General features: G+C 42.1%; 1 protein-coding gene across 4 annotated transcripts in view; it reads left to right on the top strand.

Annotated features, from left to right (window-relative positions):
* The window catches only part of moto (minamoto), a 122,843-nt gene that overhangs the window by 42,787 nt on the left and 58,201 nt on the right, over positions 1-21,855 (top strand). For 3 of the 4 annotated variants that reach the window (XM_038778439.1, XM_038778438.1, XM_038778437.1), the window contains 2 exons: positions 5,583-5,687; positions 6,098-8,018. In XM_038778439.1, the coding sequence (XP_038634367.1) occupies positions 5,583-5,687; positions 6,098-8,018 (2,026 nt within the window). The remainder of the gene's footprint in view (positions 1-5,582; positions 5,688-6,097; positions 8,019-21,855) is intronic. The other variant, XM_038778440.1, reaches the window with a different exon arrangement.

Here is a 21,855-nt window from a genome sequence, read left to right as displayed (position 1 = left end):
ATAGAAATGTTAATGCAGTTACAAGAACGGACTCTTATCCTATCCCACGTTTGGAGGATTGCATTGAAAAAGTGGGACAATTTATTTCCAAACTGGATTTACTTAAAGGTTGCTGGAAATTTCAGCTTTTGTGACTCCAGATGGTACATACCTATTCAAAGTTATGCCATTTTGGCATGAAAAACGCATCAGCAACATTTCAACGGTTCACTAACAAAGTTGTTTCAGGATTACCCAATTGTGCGGTATACATCGACGATCTGGTAATTTTCAGCCAGACATGGACAGAACATTTGAAACATCTGATGGAGTTATTCAATCGACTTCAAGAGGCGGGTTTGGTTATAAACCCTGCGAAAAGTGAATTTGGAAAAACCCAAGTCACTTCCCTTGGCCATACAATTGGACATGGTCGAATGGTCACACAGGATGTGAAACCAACAGTTATTGATGAGTTTCCAATACCCTCAAGGGAAATAAAGTGATTTCTTGGCATGAGTGCATTTGATCGAACATTTGTGCAAAAGTTTTGTAGCATGATTGCTCCACTCATGGACTTGCTGAAGAAACATCGAAAATTTCAGTGGACAGCGGACTTTCAACAGGCATTTGACTGCCTGAAAGCTGTGATAACCAATGCTCCTGTGTTGGGGAATTACAAGGGACTCTGTGATCAGGTTGAACTAAAGTATCTGACTTTAAAGAGAAATGCCGTGACGTAGAGAAATGGATGGATCGTGCAGAGACCTTCTTGCTCAAAGAGACTGTCAATCGAGACGGATTTCAGTTGGAGGAAGACGAAGGGAAAAAAAATGGACTATATTGTACCTGTTTGCGTGCGTTGTTTTTTTTTAAACGAAAAATATATTTACTATGTGCATTTCTTAAAGGATAGTGAAAAATGAAACCATCTTGAAGTTGATGGTTTCTTTTTTTTTCTTGGCGGGAGGTGTTATGTGAGAGTACCTTTAAGAAATGGGTGTTTACTACTGCAGTGATGTCAGAGAGTGGGTGGAGCTGGGCTGTGTCAGCTTTTTACTTTTGTTTTTGAGCAGGCTGCAGGATGTGTTTTAGTTTTGTTTTCAGTGTTGGAGCTGAAACCAGACAGAGCAGGTGTACTGTTGATCTCTCTGCCATGAAAAGACTATCCCTTGATCATTTGGTGAATTCAGAATTATAAATGTTGTCAGTAGTGAATGTAAACCTAATGTGCTTCTGTTAAAATGTGTTTCTTTAGTCTGGATGTTGTTTGGGAAGTTATTAAGGATTACTGAGTGTTGTATTCTTTGGGGGTTGTCTTTGAATTAATGGTTGCTAAGATGTTCACTGTATGTTTTAAAAAGGTTAACTTGAGTTCATAGAATAAAAATGGTTTTGCTTTTTAAAAAAAATACTTTTCCATTTCTGCTGTACCACACCTGTAGAGTGGGACGTGTGCTCCCCATACCACAATCTATTAAAAGTTGTGGGTCAGGGAAACTCCATGATACACTTTGGGATTCTCTAAACCCTGGCCCATAACACCGCCCAGAATGGATGGGATCACTTTTTGGCAAATCTGCATAGTAGAGCGAAGCAGAAGTCTCACTCTAATGTGCAGATTACCGAGGTACCTGAGGCTTTGGGATTAAACCCCTTCGCCTCAGATACCCAGGGTGAGTGCCGTTCAGTACTGGTCTCCACAAACAGAGGCCAGATGGAATGGCACCCGTGGGTGTCTCCCAGGGGATCGGAGGTCGCCAGCTCCATGCCCTTTGGCCAGGGTGGTATCCTGCCACTGCTGGTTCCACCAGGACACCCTGGCAGTGCCAAGCCAGCATTTTTTTGTGTGCATCATAGGGCCGTGGTTGCCGGGCATGGGTGTTTGGGAGGGGGGGAGGGGTCATGGACCCTCCCGTAGTGCGCCCAGGCTGGGCCATGGACCCTCCCATCGGGCATTCAGGCTGGGGGAGGAGGTCGGGGATTATTTTGGGGGCATTTGAGATCGGGACAAGTGCTGGCAAATGGAGCTTCCAACTACAAAACGGGGCCAAGTGCGGCCTTGGTCGCGCGTTCCCTATTCAGGCCCCTTATACACCACGAGTTGCATTGAGTTGCCATGTGTTGCTCGGTAATTTGAGTGCGAGGAAACTCGCTCACTAGGGGACTTTGTTCCCATTTGAGAGAATCGTGGCCACAATATTTGGTAACTGCCAGTGTTGTAGCTGTAATGGAACAGCTTGGCTACGACGCAGCAAATTATGGAGCACAGGTCTTTAGTACTACAGCTAAGATGTTGTCGGGGTCTGGCTTTGCTGTATCTGGTGTCTTCAGTCTCATATCTGACTTAAGTCTGACCCTGGAACTGTTCCTCAAATACTCTTTTCTTTTGGCAGATGTTTGAATTCTGGGTCTAAAACCACAGGCTGGAAAAGTGGCAAATTGTCACTCATTATCCATTACTTCTAGTGGGGCACGATAGCATAGTGATTAGCACAGTTGCGTCACAGTTCCAGGGTCCCAGGTTCAATTCCCGGCTTGGGTCACTGTCTGTGCGGAGTTTGCACTTTCTCCCCGTGTCTGCGTGGGTTTCCTCCGGGTGTTCTGGTTTCTTCCCACAGTCTATAAATGTGCAGGTTAGGTGGATTGGCCATGCTAAATTGCCCTTAATTTCCAAAAAAGGTTGAGTTGGGTGGGGTTGCTGGGTTACAGGGAAGGGGTGGGGATGTGAGTTTATGTAGGGTGCTCTTTCCAAGTGCCGGCGCAGACTTGGTGGGCCGAATAGCCTCCTTCTGCACTGTAAATTCTATGATTCTAGTTTTATTATACTTTTCAAATGACCTAATCTTGCTTCAGCATTGATATCTTATTTCCTAGCGTCTAGATCAGTGGTTCTCAACCTTTTTTAACCCATGGACCCCTTTTACTCTTAATTTTTTTTGTGGACCCCCATAGTGAGTAATTAAGAAAAAAATGCAGATTTATTCAATGAGATCCCTGTGGTTGATGCTGCTCAGCGAGTTTTTTTATATTCGGCTCCATCGAGGTCAATGATAGTCGAAGATCACCCTTTTTCACAATGTCGAGTCTATTACGAGCTTTTGATAATAAGTGAAAAACACGACTAAATCCTGATTCAACAAGGTAAGATTATGGAAAAGCTATAACGTAGAGCTGTGCTTTATCCCAGAGTAGTGGGTACTTTTTAGCAGTGTCATTTGTTTTCCATATATTATGCTTTCCATCTTTGAATTTTGCGTTCAATATTTCATCACTTTGTAATTCAATGAGGGTCTCCTGTAAAGAAATGTTATTCATAACTTGAGTTAGGATGAAAAATCTGAAAGAAAAATAGTTTGAATCGAACTATGAACTTTATTAAACATATGAAAACTGCGTTCCAGGCAAAGCAAGGCATATTCTCTTCACCCATAAGTTTATGAATCCCAAGGGAGATTAGTGGGACAATTAGGGCCACAGCAAATGCACCTTTTTGGTTCTGAACCCCTTCAGCCCTCAAGGTAAATTAGATAGATTATAATCTCTCTTTGACCTTTGTCAGTGCGAGAGAGAGAGAGAGAAAGGTGAATATTCATCATGAAAACAAACATCTAAGGTCGCTGCCTGTTCTAGGTAACTTTAAATTTACGACACTGTCAAATGTAAAGTTTTTTTCTTCTACTTGATTGCCATAAAAAATTCATAGCTACATGAATATTTCTACTTTTAGTATTTTAATATGGCGTAGATTACTGTAAAAAAAAAATTCTCAGTAATAACAATTGTTCTGAAGTAGAATTGCTCTATGGACCATTAAAATATCACCGTGGACCCCCAATTCGGTATTTTTTTTGTGTGGACCCCCGGTAATGTTACATGGACCCCCAGGGTCCATGTGGACCCCGGTTGAGAACCACTGGTCTAGATGAAGTGATCTGGTGTGTTGGAGTAAAGAATCAAGTAATGCAGGGGGATAGTTCAACAGGCATTGGGGCAGAGGAAATAGAACATAGAACATAGAACATAGAACAGTACAGCACAGAACAGGCCCTTCGGCCCTCGATGTTGTGCCGAGCAATGATCACCCTACTTAAACCCACGAAACCCGTATACCCGTAACCCAACAATCCCCCCATTAACCTTACACTACGGGCAATTTAGCATGGCCAATCCACCTAACCCGCACATCTTTGGACTGTGGGAGGAAACCGGAGCACCCGGAGGAAACCCATGCACACACGGGGAGGACGTGCAGACTCCACACAGACAGTGACCCAGCCGGGAATTGAACCTGGGACCCTGGAGCTGTGAAGCATTGATGCTAACCACCATGCTACCGTGAGGCCCCAAATGGGCCAGGGGTCTCTATTGTATTTTACGTTACCTCAAAAAGAAATGCCTAAATTAAAATTTAATTTACAAACCACAAAACAAACTCCCTGAACAACATAATTAGCTTCTTTTTCATCTCCCGAGTAAATAATAAAGGGCCAATGAGGCGCTTCAGGAGTATGGTCACAATAGTATCTAACTATAGAGCTCATGAGTTATGAAAATAGGTTCCAGAAGTTAGGATTATGTTATTTGATAATTGCAAACCTGAATATTTTCACACTTTTAAAATTGATGAATGGATTATTTCTTGTAGATGAGCAATTTGCGATTAATAGGTTGAGTAAGAAGTTACGAAGATAAAGTCTACGAGCAGAGTAGGATGCCACAAATGTTTTAATTTCATAACATTTCAATGCCCTCTGGAACAAAGCTTGGAAATGAAATGTGCAGTAGAGAAGGAGTCTGTACTTTCCTATTAAAAAATATACCGGAAGTCCTGAGAAAATAATCTATTTCCAGTTTTGTATATATATACAATTAGTTATGTATATGGGGTACTACCTGGAACTTATTCGATTGGCTTCAGTAGTTAAGCCTGAATTGGCTGCATATTTCCGGTTTTTTTTTTTTCATTCTTCAGCCTGGTTAGACCATAAGACACAGGAGCAGCATTAGGCCACTCAGCCCATCGAGCCTGCTGCACCATTCAATCATGGCTAATATTTTTCTCATCCCCATTCTCCTGCCTTCTCCCCATAACCCCGATCCCCTTATTAATCAAGACCAGGTATTGGGTGAAAGTCATAAACTGCTCTGAATAGGGCTGGCTTGATGGTATTTTCTCTGTCCCTTTTTCAAAAGTTCAAATATAGGCATCACTTTTTTTATTTAAAAAAATATTTTATTTAACCTGAAGGTTTCTGCACACATAACTGCAATTTAGTGGCAGATTAGAGAGAGTGTTCATTCCGTGGCATAATGCTGCTCCCTATCAAAATATCTAACTTACTGGGTTAGATTTAATAATGTTTCAGAATTTGTCTGAAATTTAGCTTTTAAAACAATTGTGTACTTATTCCGAAGAGGGTCTAATTTAACTTGTTTGTATGTGTTAGTCTCAATCAATCCAAACCTTGTTTATTATTTACTGACTCATTTTACTGACTCATTTTGAATTGTATCATTGATCCCATTGATTCTAACTTGAGGTTTTGAGCACAGTGATCATAAACATAATTCCTTTTTTGGATATTCTTCTTCCTGCATAGGTCTCAGACTGAAATGAGTGATTTTGGAAGTGCTGCAGACTTGTATGGGCTTGTTTCTAACATTTTAGAAGAACCTGATCAATCACAATCCCTGTTTGTTGAAGGGTAGGTTTATCTATATATGTATTTTATTTAATAAATGTACAAAACTTTTAGGGACGTGGGGGCTTCTGATGTTTTAATTTTCTATTCCTGCTGGCCAATCTGGGTACAGCTGAAAAGCTGAACAGCCTACTACTGTCAGTGCCACTGTGAGCTGGTATAAGACGTTACATCATATTATTTTCGGCTGACTTTTCCAGTCACCTCTTGCTCTAATCTGCCTCATTGCCGCTGAATCAATTCAGTGGTGTAATGCCTGCATTCCTCCACTACTGTGATACAGTGCATTGGTTGCTCGGTGTGCTGTTTTATCACGCCATACAAAACAAAATGTAATATTATAGTGTATATTTTCCTTTAAGACTATTTTAATATTATCTAATCAGTTCCTTGCAACACATCTTTTGTTTTAGAAATACCTCCTCTAACTTGTTAAGATCAATATGGTCATCCACAACCAGCAGATATACAGAACATCTAGATCATTCATCTGAGTCCAAGAAGCCAGGAGATACTTCATATTCACAGCCAGTTTTTAATACAAAAGAATCCATAGCAGCTTCTGACAAACCACAATACCAGCAGGATAGTCACTTAGTCTCACAGCAAAAAATAAATATGGAAGATTTTTTAGGATTTGATGACTTGGATCTGACAGAGCAATGGATGTTTCCTTCAAAGAAAGAGGCTACTGATTGCATTCCTTTTCAGTCTACTGATGGCACCAAGATGAACTTTCAAGAGTTTCCCTATGTGAAGAATTGTTCCAAACTCCAGGTAGGATTACCAGTATCAGTTAGAGAACCAGGAACAGATATACACATGTATGGCAGAGATGGGGGAGATTTTAAAGAAGTTGGTGCTCCATCCAGCCAGACGTCCACAGAGCTGTTTCCTTTCCTGCATAATTCCAGAAATTCTTACAATAGCAATACTGGCAACAGATACATGGAACAATTACATAGCAGTAAATTTCGACAGAACAAATTTGTGAATTTTAACATAGCTGATGGAAAGACCTCGGCTGATTGTATACCAGAATTACCAGTGATCGAAATGGATAACTGCACTAGAGTGTCCAAAGGGAAACAAACACAAAAGGGGTTTGATGAATTAAACATTGACCAACATACCTTAAAATACTGTGTAAAATCATCAGGCTTGAGTGAGAAGCAGCTTTCAAAGGAACTGGGATTAGGTAGTGATTTGGGGCAAAAGTGTACATCTGAATGTGGAAGAAATCCACATACATTTTGCCCAATTAGAAGTGACTTTGAGAAAGCCTTTGAAAAACAACAACACTCTAATTATGATCATTTTTCACAGCAGTCTGAATATGTTCAGCCATTAAATTCATTGCCAGTATCTGTATATTCTGGAGAGTCTTACCAAAATAGACAATCCTGGACAAAATTGGCTACTTCTGGTTCTGAAACTACCACTACTACTTCATTTGGGAAACCAGACAACTCATCAGATCTCGGTAATCAAGCATCTCCTGCCTCTAAAACATCATCCCATTCTTTCTGTCCATCTTCTCATCAGTCGTCCATGCCCTTTTCTCAAAATAGTAATGCATACTTCCAGAGATCCACTGGAATTTATGGTCAGGACAACCACCCCAAGGTTCCTAGTAGTGAATTCACATATAATGTGGAACGGGTTCAGCCAGGTACACATATTGAAGGGCAAAACAAAGCTAGTGGAGATATGTACTTTGAATCGCCCATTGAGAAGAATTGTCAAAATGGAAAGCAAGTAAATGGATTTCATGGGAGTTCATCTCAGCAATACGTTGCAAACAAATATCCCAGCTATCAAACTAAACAGCAAAACTGCCATTATGATTTGAATGAAGATGTTAAAAAAAAAGATGATGAATTTTCCCAGAGCATGTACAGAGATTTAATAGGTGCCCAGTCTTATTATTATAATCACAATTCCCAACAAGGAGCTGGAGACAGCAACAATGTAGCAAATTATATGACTCGTTCAGCTTCTTTTTCAAGTCCCTACATGATGGGTGACTTTAGACGGAACCACAACATTTCACAACTTGGTCCACGCAGTGTTGCTTCAGGAACTAATCTTCAGTTTGGTCACCCTGTTGTTTCATTAATGGATCCCAGTGAATTATTTCCTTATGAGGAGTTCAGTCACTTGTACCCTCTTTTCAATGATATGTTTTATGGAGATGCATCCCTTTATGGATTTATACCACCCTTTGGATTTCCAAGACCTATGAAAAATCGTAGCGGTCCAGCCAACGAACTTCATATTCGGTTGGAGGAGTGCTACGAACAATGGAGGGCTTTGGAAAAAGAAAGAAAAAAGGTAAATGAGTTTATTGAAGACATTTAAACTTTAATTAGTTTAATTCAAAGGGGAAGAAAGCCTTCGGTAGTACTTTTATTCTTAGTACTTTTTTATGAAAGAAAATAATGATCTTACATACATTTCTTGACTACATTTAAAAATAAATCGTGAATATTATTGTCAGCATGGAAACAAATCCTCGCTGTTTGAGTTGTTCAAAGAGATCTGTCATAAGGAACATCTCGGACTGCCTTAGTTTAAAAAAGCAAAACATGTAATTTTGTTCCAGCATGAGAATTGTTCAGGAGCTCTGGAAAATCATAATACGGGCTGGAGGCAAATATTCCATATGACACGCAACATACATCAAGTTTCTTTCACCCAGGCAAGGTGCTGATTCATTAGTACTAATATTATCAGGATGGTGGGGTTCGGTTTGGGTGCAGTTTTGCATTTGGGAAAATTGGGAGAATGGGTCTATCTCCAGATTCTGCCATTGGCACGTTATGGCTCCATTTCCTGGCTGCAGCTAACCAAATTGAAAGGCTGTCAGGTGTTGGTTAAGCCTTTGGCATCAAGCCACAGCCAGGGACCACATAGGAGGGAGTGATCAGAAAGACCTGGGCTTATTGAGGGGAAAACTGGGCATTCTTGCCCCAAGGCAATGCCATAAGGCAGTCTTCAACACCGATATCTTGGGAAACCCAGCTGGCTGATCAAACCTGAAAAATCCTCGCTGTCTCAATACACTATTTAAGTGAGGAGACCCCCTCCTACTCGCATTAAGACCAGAAGTAGACAGGTTGAGTTTGGATTTGACATTGATAACATTTTAACATTCCACCTAACCCAAACCTGTGCTAGGGGTTAAACAACCTCTCAAACCCATTAACCCCTCCACACACTTAATGTCACGCAATCTTCTGGGAGAGGCAATTTCTAAAAAATACACTTCAGAAATTCCTTGCAAACTCCAAAAGGCAATCAAGTAAGCTCTAGGAGATTACAGTAATTTATGGGCATCATGAATGCTAGCTACCCTACATTCTCATGTTGTCTGTAAAGATCTACAGAGTATTATTACATGTCATACACGTTGCAATCTGTTCCAAAACTCACAAACACTTTATGAAAAGAAATACTTTGTCCTTGGATCTAGCTAACTCTTTGTTTTATTTTCACACTCCATATCTAGCTCAACCAGAGCTAGATCTGTTCCCTTCGTCATTTTAAAGATCAGTTGTACCTTTCCTAATGCTGCACTGCTCTAATGAAAAAATGTATTCCTTTTAACTAAACTTTAAAAGTTAAATCCACTAAACTTGTACCATTTTGATCACCCTATACTATACCAGAGCCGTGATCTTCCTCACCAGTATAAAGGATGATTTTTAAAATTTGGCTGTTCCCAGCCTTTGTACGACCTCTGTATTAAATTGTTTTTTTTATTGTACAGTCTGATTCAACCTGAAACACATTTGTTTTCTCAAATGCCTTGTTATTTGGCTTGTGGACCTTTAATGTACTATCCACCATGAGCCCAGATTCCTCTCCTGCTCTGCAACCCTAAAAAACGTAAGCATTTGTAGCATATAAGCTACATACAAGCACATTTCCCTGTTTTATTTAAATTCACCAGTAACCCATATAATGCAAATTGCTATCTTGCATATATTAGCTGACTTGTAAATGGCTCCATTGATGTCTTCATCCAAAACATTTCAGGATGTTGAAAAGGAGCAATCCATTCATGCGTTCCTGTCGGACCTCCATTCATGATTTGTCCAATGCAGAACCATGTCTATAACCTCTGTCCCTAATAATGCAATCAATTTGTCAATCTCACTGATTCAATTTTCCCCAATAGTTTTCTGTGTGGCACTTGACTTTCTGGAAATTGAGCTGAACACTATAAATTAGACTAGCATCAGCCATTAATCTTCGAACAACCTGTGTTTCCTAAATTCATGCTGGGATTTTCTAATAACTTCCAATCTCTTCAGATAAGGATGCATTACGTGCCTAATATCTTCCATCACCTTTCCCAAGTGACATGCAGTTAACTGACCTACAAGTCCTGGGATCTGATTTCTTCTGCTTTTTAAACAGCAGAACTGAATAATCCTCCCTGTATGCCATATGAATTATCACAAAACTCAAATAATTTGTTTTGCGTATGATCCATTGGCTTAAAGTACATTTTTCATTAATTTCAGCATGTAGTGTAAATGTTTCCTTGTCCAGCAATGCAGTGAACCTTGACAGTGAATTAGACAGAAAACTGCTCGCAGACAGCCTTAAAAACAGGCATCTGTTTAGAAAGAAAGCAGACACTACTGATTATTCAAAACAATTTACAATAAGATGGATACAAACTGCCCCTTGAAACCACACGCACTGAAAAATTACAATTATCGACAGCCTTCGGGCAGCACGGTAGCACAAGTGGATAGCACTGTGGCTTCACAGCGCCAGGGTCCTAGGCTCGATTCCCCGCTAGGTCACTGTCTGTGCGGAGTCTGCACCTTTTCGTGTCTGCGTGAGTTTCCTCCGGGTGCTCCGGATTCCTCCCACAGTCCCCAGACGTGCAGGTTAGGTGGATTGTGCATGATAAATTTCCTAGTGACCAAAAAGGTTAGGAGGGGTTATTGGGTTATGGGGATAGAGTGGAAGTGAGGGTTTAAGTGGGTCGGTGCAGACTCGATGGGCCGAATGGCCTCCTTCTGCACTGTATGTTCTATGTGCAATACACCCTTTATCGCTTTATACAAAGGGGACAGGGAGACAAGTGCAAAGTGGCACTGGGTTTTAAAAAAAATACAGCTTTTGTGTAAGTGGTGAGTGTGGAACTCACTACCTCAGGGATTGATTGAAGATAATAGTATAGATGCATTAAGGAAGCAAGGCAAGAGTACAAAGTAGAAGGAAATAAAGGGTTATAATAGATTTAGATGAGAAAAGATGGGAGGAGGCTCAAATGAAGCATAAACACTGGCACAGACTGGTTGGGCGGTGGCTTATTTCTGCTATAAATCCTATGCTATGTTATCTAACGGTGGTGTTTGTATCCTCTGTGCATAATGACAGATAAAATCCTCTATCTCTGGGATTCAGTGTTTAATAGAACAGTACAGCACAGAACAGGCCCCCCGGCCCCCGATGTTGTGCCGAGCAATGACTACCCCACGTAACCCGTATACCCGTAACCCAACAATCCCCCCCATTAACTACGGGCAATTTAGCATGGCCAATCCACCTAACCCGCACATCTTTGGACTGTGGGAGGAAACCGGAGCACCCGGAGGAAACCCACGCACACACGGGGAGGACGTGCAGACTCCACACAGACAGTGACCCAGCCGGGAATTGAACCTGGGACCCTGGAGCTGTGAAGCATTGATGCTAACCACCATGCTACCGTGAGGCCCAAACATCGCTCTATTAAAAGATAAAGGCATTTCTCTGTCGCTATGGATGCTGGAGAAAAAGACTGAAGATTGACAAATCCCCAGAACCTGATGGTTTCCAAATCGGTGCATTAAAGTAAATAGGTGCGGAAATTGGAGATGAAGTCCTGTTCTTCCAAAACTCTTTTGATTAAAGAATTGTTCCCTTTGATTGGAAAATTCTGAAGATAACTCTCTATTTAAGAAGGATTGGAGAGAGAAACTAGGAAATTATAGACTTGCTAGTCTCATGTTGGTTGTGGGGTCAGGTTGGTCGTGGAGTTGTTACTAGATGATTAGCTGAGTACCTCAACAAATAGGAATTATTCAGAGAGCCCACATGAATTTTCAACAGGTAATATCTAACCAATTTGGTTGAATTTTTTGAGGTTAATGACATGGAAAATAAGGGAGATGTCAACTGATGTTGAATGTTTTGGAGGTGTATATAAATAACAAGATCATGATTACAGAATCATAAGCAATAGGAGCAGTAATAGGAATAGGCCGTTCGATTCATCTTCATGGCTGATCTAATTGTGGCCTCAACTCCACTTTCCTGTCTTTTCCCCAGAACCATTGACTCACTTGTCAATCAAAAATCTGTCCAACTCGGCCTTGAATATATTTATTGACCCGGTCCCCACCGCTCTTTGTGGAAGAGAATTCCATAGATCAGACATCCTCTTGTGAGAAGAAATTTGTTCTCATCTTAATATTGAATGGGAGATTCAATACTTTTAAACTGTGTCCCCTAGTTCTAGATTTCCCACAATTCTTAAGATTTCACATGAGAAGCTGTTAGAAAAAAAATAATGGAATGGAATTGGAGGCAACCTTTAGACATGGGTTGAAAAATAGTTTGGAGACGGGATAAGAATAGTGGTTATAAATTCCATTTGACACAGATATTCAAGATCCATGCACAGAACTTACAACTACCTAGCTGACAGGTGGCTGGAAAAGAAAAGAGTGGAAGTTATGTTACAGTTGCATATAGTTATTGTTGACTGCATCTGCCGAATACAGCATTCAGTTCTCTGCATCAATGCTCTGTACTGATGCATTGAATTTGGAGGGGATGCAGAAATTCACCAAAATGATACCAGTGCTGAAAGGATTAAATTGTGATGAAAGGTTGCATAGACTAAGCTAGTATTTCCTAAAGTATAGAATATTAGTGAGTGATCTCATTGAGTTATTTACGATTATTAATGTGGGTGTTATCTAAGGAGCAGTTGCTGCGAGTGCTGGATAGTTTTGTCCCACTGAGACAAGGAAGGAATGGTAAGGTCAAGGAGCCTTCAGTGACTAGAGAAGTGGAGCTTCTAATCAAGAGGAAGAAGGAAGCTTACGTAAGGTTGAGGAAGCAAGGATCTGGCATGGCTCTAGAGGGTTACAAGGTAGCCAGGAAGGGCTCAAAAATGAACTTAGGAGAGCTAGAAGGTGACATGAAAAAGCCCTGGCAGGAAGGATTAGGGAAAACCCCTATGTGAGAAATAAGAGGATGATCAGATTGAGAGTTGGGCCGATCAGGGATGGTGGAGGGAACTAGAGTCTGAGGTGGTAGGGGAAGCCCTAAATGAATATTTTGCTTCAGTATTCACTAGAGAGAGGAACCTTATTGCTCGTGAGAACAGAGTGAACCAGGTTAATAGGCTGGAACAGGTTGATATTATGAAGGAGGATGTGCTGCACATTTTGAAAAGCATCAGGATAGATAAGTCCCCTGGGGCAGATGGGATATACCCAAGGCTACTACGGGAAGCGAGGGAAGAGATTGCTGTGCCGTTGGAGATGATATTTGCGTCCTCACACTCCACTGAGTGGTACCGGATGATTGGAGGGAGGCGAATGTTGTTCCCCTGTTCAAGAAAGGGAATAGGGAAATACCTGGGAATTACAGACCAGTCAGTCTTGCGTCTATGGTGAGCAAAACACTGGAAAGGATTCTGAGATAGGGGCCGGGATTCTCTGAGCCCCACCGTGTCGGAGAATCCTGCGACGCCGGGCCACCGATTCTCCGGCGAATCGGCACCAATCGTGTCTGCGCGCTCGCCACGGTGCCGGTTGGGGCCGTTGAAAGCACCCCCCGCGGCAATTCTCCACGCTCGACTGTCCGAGTGCCCGCCGCCGTGGTTCACATATGGTCCCACCCAGCGTCACCTCGGCGTTCTGGCTGCGGGAGCCGTCCTTGGTAGGGGGGGGGAGATCCGACACCGGTGGGGTCCTCCACGTTGGCCAGGCCCGCAATCGGGTGCTACCAATTGGCGGGTGTGCTCATTCTGGGGGGGGGGCCTATGTTCCTCCGCGCAGGGCCCCTGTAGGGCTCCGCCATGTTGCGGGGGGACAGCACGGAGATGGCAACCATGCGCCAGCGCACAATGCGCGGGCCCACGCTGGCCATGCAGGGCCGGCTTTTGGCGCCGGAGCAGCGCACAGCACTCCGGTGCTGTTCTAGCCCCCGGAGAACAGGCGAATTACTGGGCCTGGAGGCCCGTTGACTCTGGTGTCAAAGCTTGTCCGCGATATCGGAGAATCCCGGCCAGTATTTATGACTATTTAGAAAAACATAGTTTGATTAAAGATAGTCAGCATGCCTTTGTGAGGGGCAGGTCATATTTCACAAGCCTCATTAAATTCTTTTGAGGATGTGACGAGACACATTGATGAAGGTTGGGCAGTGGATGTGGTGTATATGGATTTCAGTAAGGCATTTGATAAGGTTCCCTATGGTAGTCTCATTCAGAAAGTCCGGGGGCATGGGATACAGGGAAATTTGGCTGTTTGTCTACAGAATTGGCTGGCCTAAAGAAGACAGCGAGATGGAAAATAATCCGCCTGCAGGTTGGTGACCAGTGGTGTCCCGCAGGGATCTGTTCTGGGACCTCTGCTCTTTGTGGTTTTTATAAATGACTTGGATGAGGAAGTGGAAGGGTGGGTTAGTAAATTTGTCGATGACACTAAGGTTGGTGGAGTTGTAGATAGTGATGAGAGCTGTTGCAGGTTATAACAGTACATTGACCGGATGCAGAGCTGGGCTGAGAAGTGGCAGATGGAGTTCAACCTAGATAAATGTGAAGTGATTCATTTCGGAAGGTCGAATTTGAATGCTGAATACCAGATTAAAGGCAGGATTCTTAAAAGTGTGGAGGAACAGAGGGATCTTGGGATCCATGAACATAGATCCCTCAAAGCTGCCACCCAGTTTGATAGGGTTGTTAAGAAGGTGTATGGTGTGTTGGCTTTCATTAACAGGAGGATTGAGTTTAAGAGCTGCAAGGTTTTGCTGCAGCTTTATAAAACCCTGATTAGACCACACTTGGAATATTATGTCCAGTTCTGGTCACCTCATTATAGGAAGGATGTGGATGCTTTGGAGAGGGTGCAGAGGAGATTTACCAGGATGCTGCCTGGATTGGAGGGCATGTCTAATGAAATGATGTGGAGATGCCGGCGTTGGACTGGAGTGACCACAGTAAGAAGTCTTAGAACACCAGGTTAAAGTCCAACATGGTTGTTTCAAATCACTCGCTTTTGGAGCACTGCTCCTTCCTCAGGTGAATGAAGAGATAGGTTCCAGAAACATATATATAGACAAAGTCAAATATGCAAGACGATACTTTGAATGGAAGCATTTTCAGATAATTAAGTCTTTACAGATTCAGAGAGAGGGGTAACCCCAGGTTAAAGAGGTGTGAATTGTCTCAAGTCAGGACAGTTGGTAGGATTTTGCAAGCCCAGGCCAGATGATGGGGGGTGAATTCAAAGTATGGCATTCAAAGTATCGTCTTGCATCTTTGACTATATATATGTTTCTGGAACCTACCTCTTCATTCACCTGAGGAAGGAACAGTGCTCTGAAAGCTAGTGATTTGAAACAAACCTGTTGGACTTTAACCTGGTGTTAAGACTTCTTGCATATGAAGAAATGCTGAGAGTGCTAGGGTTTTTCTCACTGGAGCGATGAAGGAAGAGAGGTGACTTGATAGAGGTGTACAAAGTGATGATAGGCATGGGCAGAGTGGATATTCAGAGACTTTTCCCCAGGGCGGAAATGGCTGTCACGAGGGGACATCATTTTAAGGTGATTGGAGAAAGGTATAGGGGAGATGTCAGGGGTAAGTTCTTTACACAGAGAGTGGTGGGTGCGTGGAATGCGCTGCCAGCGGAGGTGGTGGAGTTTGAGTCATTAGGGACATTTAAGTGACTCTTGGACAAGCACATTGACAGCAGTAAATTGAAGGGGTATAGGTTAGGTTGATCTTAGATTAGGATAAATGGTCGGCACAACATCATGGGCCGAAAGACCTGTACTGTGCTATACTGTTCTATGTTATAATTTATAGGCTAGAAAGAAACTATTTCCTTTGCTAAAGGATTTTAGAACAAGTGGACATGACTTTAGAATTAAAGCTCGGCCATTCAGGGGTGATGTCAGGAAGCACTTCTTAACACACATAATAGTGGAAATCTGGAACTTATTCCCTCAGCAAATCAATTGATAAATCAAAGCTGAAGTAGAGAGATTTTTGTCAGATAAATATTTGAAGGGTTACAGAGAAAAGGAGTTCAGTCATTATCTAATTGCGTAATGGAGTAGGACCAACGGGTGACTTCTACGTAATGTCAGCCATGGGCCTAGTTAACCATGGAAGATCTCTGAGAGTGACCCTGTTTGAGGATTTCTGTGCAAGCAATAATGTTGTCATTTTCTTTTAAAAGCCAAATAAATTCATGGCGGGGCTTAGTTATCCTACTAAAAATGTGAAAAACAAAAGTACACGTAGGCTTTTCTTTCACTTCAATATATTGTGAAAATGCTAATGTAATAAACAAATTCATCAACTTTTTGTACAAGTAGAGAAGAATGACTAAATTAATTATTTTCATTAGCTTACGGATATTCATAGATATTTTCTATTTATGGGCATAGATTTTCACCACTGTTGTGTCTTAGTATATTGGATCACCGGATCTAACAAATAGAGGAAACCCAGAACAGAGGAGTATTGTAGTCCAACAAGGAAGTCCATCCGAATTTCTGCCTTTTTGTTTAAATAGATGGAAGATTAGATGGGCTTGATGCAGTCCTCCGCTCAGGAGATCCAACATGACAAGGCCATAAAAAGAAAGACTAATCCAACACGGCCATATACCATCCCAGGAGACTACTCTCGATCATCAGCAAAATGATGGAAGGTGTCATGGTTAGCAATAAACTGCCCACTTGTACTCAGTTTGGGTTCGGGCAGGGCTTCTCAGTTCCTGACCTCATTACAGCCTTCGTCCAAACATGGACAAAACAGCTGAATTCAAGCGGTGAGGTGAGAGTGACTGCCCTTGACATCAAGGCAGCATTTGATCAAGTATGGCATCAAGGAGCCCGAGCAAAATTGAAGTCAGTGGGAATTGGGGGAAACACTCCGCTGGTTGGAGGAGTAACTAACACAAAGCCAGATAGTTGTAGTTGTTGGACGTCAATCTAGTGTCAGCACAGCGCTGCAGAAGGTCTTCACAGTAGTATCCTAGACTCAAACATCTTCATCAATGACCCTTCCCTCCATCATAAGGTCAGAAGTGGGGATATTTGTTGATGATTGCACAATGTTCAGCACTATTCACAACTCCTCAGATACTGAAGCAGTGTGTTTCCATATGCAGCAAGACTGGACAATGTGAGGTGTGAGTTGATTAGTGGCATGTATCATCGTGCCATACAAGTGCCAGGTAATGACCATCACCTGGAAGAGAGAATCTAACCATCTCCCCATAACATCCAATAGTATTACCGTCAATGAATTCCCAACTAACAACATTCTGGGACTTACTATTGACCAGAAACTGAATTGGGCTAGCCATATAAATGTGGCTGCAAGAGCAGGTCAGAGGCTAGGTATCCTGTGGTGAACATAGGAGCAGGAGTAGGCCATCTGGCCGCTCGAGCCTGCTCCGCCATTCAATGAGATCATGGCTGATCTTTTGTGGAATCAGCTCTGTGGTATTGTGCGAAGCAAATAATAGCACGATGGGAAAACTAGTCAAGTTTTCTTGGTACAATTAAATTTTAACTGACTTCGCATAACCTAAGGCACAAATACAAGCAGGCCAAGGTCAACTTGACCCGAGAACTGGCTGACTCTAAACTCGGATAAAGTTCGTTCGTCATAAGACCAGAGCAGTCTAAATACATACGATAAGCTAAAAACTTGTCTCTGTCGATACATAAACAAATTTGCTCCATCTCTTAAAACATGTACCAAAAGACAAGATAATGATATGAGACCCCGAGTCCTCTAAAGGTCAGCAAGGTGACGCCATTGTAATGATTATTACTTATGTTTTACTTTTGATCAAATTCCTGACCAAGCTGTATTCATGTTATCTTGATCCTATAATGTATAAAAATCTTCTTATTCTTTTGTGATATCGCAGACTTGGAAGGGAACCAGCAGTTTGTACTTGACTGCCTTCCGACTTCAAGTCTCAGCCATACAGCTAGCAGTTTTAGTCCGTAAATAAAGCTTAGTTTTGCTTACCTAATGAATCATGGTTGAATCTTTCTATCACAGTCCCGGGGAAAATATTGACTACGACAGCTCCACCTTCCGGCCCGAACACCATAACCCTTAATCCCTTTATTCTTCAAAAAACTATCTATCTTTATCTTAAAAACATTTAATGAAGGAGCCTTAACTGCTTCACTGGGCAGGGAATTCCATAGATTCACACCCCTTTGGGTGAAGAAGTTCCTCCTAAACTCAGTCCTTAATCTACTTCACCTTATTTTGAGGCTACGTCCCCTAGTTCTGCTTTCACCCGCCAGTGGAGACAACCTGCCCGCATCTATCCTATCTATTCCCATCATAATTTTATATGTTTCTATAAGATCCCCCCGCATCCTTCTAAATTCCAACGAGTACAGTCCCAGTCTACTCAACCTCTCCTCGTAATCCAACCCCCTCAACTCTGGGATTAACCTCGTGAATCTCCTCTGCACACCCTCCACTGCCAGTACGTCCTTTCTCAGGTAAGGAAACCAAAACTGAACACAATACTTCAGGTGTGGCCTCACTAACACCTTATACAATTGCAGCATAACCTCCCTAGTCTTAAACTCCATCCCTCTCGCAATGAAGGACAAAATTCCATTTGCCTTCTTAATTACCTGTTGCACCTGTAAACCAACTTTTTGCGACTCATGCACTTGCACACCCAGGTCTCTGCACAGCAGCATGTTTTAATATTTTATCATTTAAATAATAATAATCCCTTTTGCTGTTATTCCTACCACAATGGATAACCTCACATTTGTCAACATTGTATTCCATCTGCCAGATCCTAGCCCATTCACTTAACCTATCCAAATCCCTCTGCAGACTTCCGGTATCCTCTGCACCTTTTGCTTTGCCACTCATCTTAGTGTCGTCTGCAAACTTGGACACATTGCATTTGGTCCCCAACTCCAAGTCATCAACGTAAATTGTGAACAATTGTGTGCCCAACACTGATCCCTGAGGGACACCACTAGCTACTGATTGCCAACCAGAGAAACACCTATTAATCCCCACTCTTTGCTTTCTATTAATTAACCATTCCTCTATCCATGCTACTACTTTACCCTTAATGCCATGCATCTTTATCTTATGCAGCAACCTTTTGTGTGGCATCTTGTCAAAAGCTTTCTGGAAATCCTGATATACCACATCCATTGGCTCCCCGTTATCTATCGCACGGGTAATGTCCTCAAAAAATTCCACTAAATTAGTTAGGCACGACTTGCCCTTTATGAACCCATGCTGCATCTGCCCAATGGGACAATTTCCATCCAGATGCCTCGCTATTTCTTCCTTGATGATAGATTCCAGCATCTTCCCTACTACCGAAGTTAAGCTAACTGGCCTATAATAACCCGCTTTCTGTCTACCGCCTTTTTTAAACAGTGGTGTCACGTTTGCTTATTTTCCAATCCGCCGGGACCACCCCAGAGTCTAGTGAATTTTGGTAAATTATCACTAGTGCATTTGCAATTTCCCTCAGCACGGTAGCATTGTGGATAGCACAATTGCTTCACAGCTCCAGGGTCCCAGGTTCGATTCCGGCTTGGGTCATTGTCTGTGCGGAGTCTGCACATCCTCCCCGTGTGCGCGTGGGATTCCTCCGGGTGCTCCGGTTTCCTCCCACAATCCAAAGATGTGCAGGTTAAGTGGATTGGCCATGATAAATTGCCCTTAGTGTCCAAAATTGCCCTTAGTGTTGGGTGGGGTTACTGGGTTATGGGGATAGGGTGGGGTTGTGGGCTTGGGTAGGGTGCTCTTTCGAAGAGCCGGTGCAGACTCGATGGGCCGAATGGCCTCCTTCTGCACTGTAAATTCTATGATCTATGATAATCTCTTTTAGTACTCTGGGATGCATTCCATCAGGGCCAGGAGACTTGTCTACCTTTAACCCCATTAACTTGCCCATCACTACCTCCTTAGTTATAACAATCATCTCAAGGTCCTCACTTGTCATAGCCATGTTATTTGTGTCTTCCAATGTGAAGATTGACCCAAAAAACCTGTTCAGTTCCTCAGCCATTTCTTCAGCTCCCATTATTAAATCTCCCTTCTTATCCTCTAACCGTAGCCACTCTTTTTTGTTCTATATATTTGCAGAAACTTTCACTATCTGTTTTTAATTCTGAGCAAGTTTACTTTCATACTCTATCTTACTCTTCTTTATAGCTTTTTTAGTAGCTTTCTGTTGCCCTCTAAAGATTTCCCAGTCCTCTAGTCTCCCACTAATCTTTGCCACTTTGTATGCTTTTTCCTTCAATTTGATACTCTCCCTTATTTCCTTAGATATCCACGTCGATTTTCCTTCTTTTTACCGTCCTTCCTTTTTGTTGGTATAAACCTTTGCTGAGCACTGTGAAAAATTGCTTGGAAGGTTCTCCACTGTTCCTGGGGAGTTTTGGGGAGTCAGATGAGTAATTCATCTGACTCCCCAAAGCCTATTCACCACCTACAAGGCACAGGTCAGAGCATGATGGAACACTGCCCACTTGCTTGGATGAGTGCAGCGCCAACAACACTCAATGAGCTTGATACAATTCTGGACAAAGCAGCCTGCTTGATTGGCACCCCGTCCACCACATTAAACATTCACTCCCTCTGCCACTGATACACAGTGGCAGCAGTGCATACACCTACAAGATACACTACAGCAACTCATAAAGGTGCTTCAACAGCACTTTCCAAACCCGTGACCTGTAATACCTAGGGGACAAGAACAGCAGATACATGGGATCACCACCACCAAGGTCCTCTACAAGCCACCACAATCCAGCCTTGAAACTATATTGCTGTTCCTTCACTGTTGCTACGTTAAAATTCTGGAACACCCTAGCAGCACTGTGGGTGTACCTACACCAAATGGACAATAGTGCTTCAAGAATGCAGCTCACCGTCACCTCAAAGACATATAGGGATGCACAGTTAAAAGCTGGCCTAGCTAGGGCACCCACATTCCATGAAATAATTGTTTTTAAGTACAGAAATAATGAAATAGGTTGCATAGTCTCCACCTAGATTTATTCCAGTATGGACAAGGAGAGAAATGCTTCAAATTCTTTAACTATTTGTGTAGTTAATATTTTGTTTTGAAAAAATACAGTCTAGCTGTACTATTTCAAAACACGCTTCTCAGTGGCGTTTGTTTTCAATTACTATCTGAGGTGGTTTTCAGCGTGTTTGATGTGAATCAGGACATTTACTCCTCAAATTGTTACACATTTCCCTTAATTGCTATATTTAAACAACTTTAAGAACAGCTGCACTATGTTATAGGAAGGCGGTGGCATAGTGGTATTGTCACATGACTCGTAATCTAGAGACGTAATGTTTTGCTCTGCGGTCCCAGGTTGGTGAAATTTGAATTCAATAAAAATCTGGAATTAAAAAGTCTAATAACCATGAAACCATTGTCAATTGTTGTAAAAACCCATTTGGTTTACTAATGCCCATTAGTGAAGGAAATCTACAATCTTTAGCTGGTCTGGCCGACATGTGACTCCAGATCCACAGCAATGTGGTTGACTCGTAACTGCCCCTTCAAGGGCAGTTAGGGATGGGCAATAAATGCTGGCTTAGCCAATGGCGCCTACATCCCATGAACGAATAAAAATACGGTATGTCATTGTCGGGTGTTTTGCTTACATTGTTTTGGCATTTTTTAAACCGTACTCTATTTCATCCTTTTGCCCATGGTTGTGCTACACACTATAATTCAAAAATCTTAAATTCGCTTTGTATATTGCAGTATCATTTGAATTATGGTTTGATGTATGTTTATTCTAATGAATGGATTTTATTAATTCAGCTTAATCGATTCTTAAATCATTGTTTAAAATGCGTAGATCTGAATGT

The sequence above is a fragment of the Scyliorhinus canicula genome, chromosome 19 (assembly GCF_902713615.1).
Source record: "Scyliorhinus canicula chromosome 19, sScyCan1.1, whole genome shotgun sequence".
Taxonomy (NCBI): domain Eukaryota; kingdom Metazoa; phylum Chordata; class Chondrichthyes; order Carcharhiniformes; family Scyliorhinidae; genus Scyliorhinus; species Scyliorhinus canicula.
This window is presented reverse-complemented; position numbering and strand designations above follow the sequence as displayed.